At 41.7% G+C, this 4,235-nt stretch overlaps 1 protein-coding gene across 1 annotated transcript; it reads right to left on the bottom strand.

The window, feature by feature from the left end:
• Positions 1 to 247: 247 nt before the first annotated feature.
• Positions 248 to 676, bottom strand: LOC118583496 (uncharacterized protein C14orf119 homolog). Its single transcript, XM_036186868.1, has one exon. The coding sequence runs from the start codon at positions 674 to 676 to the stop codon at positions 248 to 250; it is 429 nt and encodes a 142-aa protein (XP_036042761.1).
• Positions 677 to 4,235: the final 3,559 nt, after the last annotated feature.

Raw genomic sequence — 4,235 nt, 5'->3', positions numbered from 1 at the left:
ATAAATGAATTATTATCAAATATCAAATATCAAGAATACAGTTTTACATACTATGATTAAAAAAACAAAACAAAAACAAAAACAAAAAAAAAACACCGTAACTTGTTTCCAAACCATTTTTCTTTGAGATTGTATGTATACAAACAGGATGACATAATAAAAACACATATCCAACAAAATTAAAAGACAGAAAAATCATGGTCTTTGGCTAGATCACATGTAGTTATCCTCTCCATCTGAATGCCTATCAGTCTTTCCCAGCAGTGGCAGCCACTGCTTGGTAAAACTTTGCCACAAAGTCTGGTTCACTGACCTCCAGCTGTCTGACGAATTCATTGCGCTCCTGCTCGACCCAACCTCGAAACCACTGATCCCAAAGACTCAGCTGACACTCAAAGATGCAAGGTGGTCGGCTAGTCCCAGACACACTGAGCTGCCCCAGACCATCCAGCAGCGGCTGGAGCTTCCCAGGCACCGCCTTAGCAACCAGGTCTTGTAGGAAACGTTCCCACTGGGGACCTGACCAACCGGCAAACCAGTGGAGAATACACTTCATCTCCTGGGAGGTGACATAAGACACTGGAGGAGGGGAGGAGCTGGCAGTGTCGTCTGGCACTGAAGGGAACAGGGAAGGGCAGAATGGTGACATTGACAAGGAAGATGATTCCAGTGGCATCCTGGTATCTCCTCTTTCCTCTCAACGGGCGCCCAGAGATCACAAGAGTCCTTCAGCTCCAGCTCCCGTAGTCTCTTCCATGTTTCCTGAAAACCCATGACTGTAGAGAAGATTCAGTGCAGCTGCTGGGGTAGTGGTATGCCTTTTCTCCCAGCACCAGGAGGCAGAGGCAGCCTGGTCTACATATCAAGTTCCAGGCCAGTCAGTGCTATAAAATGAGACCCTACCTTAAGGGAGAAAATTGCTTGAACTTTGTGGTGAGTGCCAGCACTGTTTTTAACTTTGTGATATGTCACCTGAACTCTGTGAATGTGATCCGTTTAAACAAATCTGATTATGTCAGGCACCTGCTTTATTTACAGGAGATGTCTAAATCTCAAGAATTTAATGACTTGTTACTGTAGCTAAAAAGAACTTATGTCTCATCACCAGGCAGTGGTGGTGTAAGCCTTTAATCCTAGCACTTGGGAGGTAGAGACAGGCAGATCTCAGTGAGTTGGAGGCCAGCCTGGTCTACAGAGCAAATTCTAGGACAGACAGGACTGTTACACAGAGAAACCCTGTCTCGAAAAAGACAAAAAAAAAAAAAAAAAAGATTTTGGTTTTCTCTGTCCACTTTGTGGCTCCTCAGGAATCAAAAATAAATGACCTTACCCAATGGAGCCATCTTGCTGACTGACATACACACTTGTCTTATTTTAAAGTGATCTCCTGTGCCATACATGTATCTCTCATGATAGTTAAGTGATGGATGGTCCCATTTGGAGTGTAGCTTGTTTCTGATAAGCCAAAGTTCCCAATTCACCCAGCAGAATTAGCAACAGTAGACGGAATCCCATGGATAGAAGTTAGTCAGTCAGAGAGAGGTTATGGTCCAAGGAAATCAGGAGCCTAGGAACATGAAAGGCGGATGTTTGTCATGCAGTAGTGTTAGCTGTTAATGGGATAGAAACCTATTTGGGTCAGGTACTAGGGCAAATGGCCAATAAAAGCCAATGTTGAACCCAAAATGTGGGGATGAAACCAAGGTCCAAGTCTCCAGCAGCTTCAAGTATGGAAAGGAGACCCAGTGGTAAGGACCACTAGCTTATGGGAAGACACTGTTGATAGCTAGATTTACAGACACTACTTAAGAGAGGTGTGGTGTGATGGCACTTGTTTACGGATGACCCCAGTACTCCTGAGGCAGGAAGACCAGCAGTTCAAGTCATATAGTTAGTTTAAGGCCACCTTGATGCTAAATGAGACTTTGTCCCCCTCCCCAAAAAAAGAAAGAAAGAAAAAAGAAAAGAAAGACACCAAACCTACAGCTGGGGAAGCAGAAGCAGATGGATCTGTGAGTTCAAGGCTACCCCACAAAGACCAGCCAGGGCTTCACAGTGAAACCCTGCCTTACCCTCTCCTGTCCCCATCCCACCCACCCCCCCCAAAAAAACCAAACAATCAAGATGACTGAAATCCCTAAATTCTCGGGTTTCTCTGTGTAGCTTTGCGCCTTTCCTGGAACTCGCTTTGGAGACCAGGCTGGCCTCGAACTCACAGAGATCCGTCTGCCTCTGCCTCCCGAGTGCTGGGATTAAAGGCGTGCACTACCACCGCCTGGCTCCTATTGCTGTTTGATGGGCCAAAGGTGATGTTGGGCATCTTTTTACTGATCTACATAACCTTGTTTAGAAAAGGGTACACATGAATACATGTTTAACAAATGTAATTCCAGGGGCTGGAAAGATGGCTCAGGAGTTAAGAGCACTGCTTGCTCTTCCAGAGGTCCTCAGTTCAATTCCTAGCAACCACATAGTGGCTCCCAACCACATGTAGTGGAATCAGATTGCCCTCTTCTGGCATAAAATTGCACATGCAGATAGAGCACTCATACATAAAAATAAATAAATCTTAAAACAAACAAACAAACAAAAAAGACAGAAAAATCCACAAATGTGTAGTTGTAAATGTGCCTCACAACTAATACAGCATGTACAGGGAATGAGGCTTGGAGAGAAACTGAAAACTTATGTAGTGATTTAGTAGAAATCTTGTAAAGAGTTATAAAATTATTTTCCCCAGAAGGAGTGGTTATGACATATTTATCACGAGAAAGGGGGAAAGTTTCCAAGGAAAAAGAGGGAATTAAAGGAATAAGATTTCAGATCCATCAGTTTCTCATGAGAGTATCATCACAAGGACTTACAATGAGAACCCGTGGTTACAGTTAGACCCCTGTGAACCAGACATTCTTTCCAAAGCAAAGAATTACAGAGGAGTCCACTTATAGGCCATTGCCACACTTTCAAAAGAATCAGATATCTGAGGCCTGTGCTTGAGACATTTGGAAATGTATTGTATTATCCTTGTTATATGGACATTTATCAGAGATAATCTAGAATAATAACCACAACTTATATGTAAATAACAAAATAAAAGTGAATGAATATAACTTCTATTAAAATGCTACTGGAGAATAAATACACAGGAGTGTAATGGTTCCTAACATTAAGAAAATACAAAAGCAATTTCACAAACATATATGGAAATCATAATCCAACCCTCACAGATTATGAAAAGCATAATTTTAAATCAATAAAATGTAACAAAAACCATAGCACAATGTTAAAATGCAAGATTTTAGAAAATTGACAATTTAAAAATAGACAACCAGGGTGGTGGTATTTGAATGACAATGCCCCCGTAGGCCCATAGGGAGTGGCACTATTAGGAGGTGTGGCCTTACTGGAAGAAGTATGTCACTGGGGGTGAGCTTTGAAGCTTCAGATGCTCAAGCCAGGCCCAGTGTCATCCTCTCTTCCTGCCTGCCAATCCAGATATAGCACTCTTAGCTAATTCTCCAGCACTAGGCCTGCCTGTATGTCACCATGCTTCCTGCCCTGACAATAATGGACTAAAATTGAACTGTAAGCTACTTCCAGTTATTCCTATATAAGAATTGCTGTGGCGAGAGTGTCTCTTAACAGCAATAGAAACCCTAACTAAGACACAGAACATGTAAAATGTGGACTAGACTCTCAGAACTGTGATAAATACCATTGGTCCCAGCATTCAGGAAGCAAAGGGAAGTGGATATCTGTTCATTTGAGACAAGCCCAATCTACATAATGAATTTAAGGCAAGAAAGAGCTACAAAGTGAGCTCTTTATAGTAGAGACAGGTCCAAGCCCCTACCCCTTTTTAAAAACAAGCAAACAAAACTAAGAATATGAACTGGAAGACAGTATAGTATAGAAATGAAAGTGTAAATAATCTGGTTATCCTTTGTTTTACATCTAGCATCCCCTTATGAGTGAGTACATACCATGTTTGTCCTTCTGAGTGTGGGTTGCCTCACTGAGGATGATATTTTCTAATTCCATTCATTTGCCTGCATATTTCAAGAAGTCATTGCTTTTTGCTGCTAAGTAGTATAGTACTCCATGTTTTCTTAATCCATTCTTCAGTTGAGGGACATATAGGTTTTTTCCAGGTTCTGATTATTACGAATAATACTATTATGAAAATAGTTGAACATGGATCATTGTGCTTACCCCAGGAATCAGATCAGTGAATA

This window comes from Onychomys torridus, chromosome 5, assembly GCF_903995425.1.
Source record: "Onychomys torridus chromosome 5, mOncTor1.1, whole genome shotgun sequence".
NCBI classification, from domain to species: Eukaryota; Metazoa; Chordata; class Mammalia; order Rodentia; family Cricetidae; genus Onychomys; species Onychomys torridus.
This window is presented reverse-complemented; position numbering and strand designations above follow the sequence as displayed.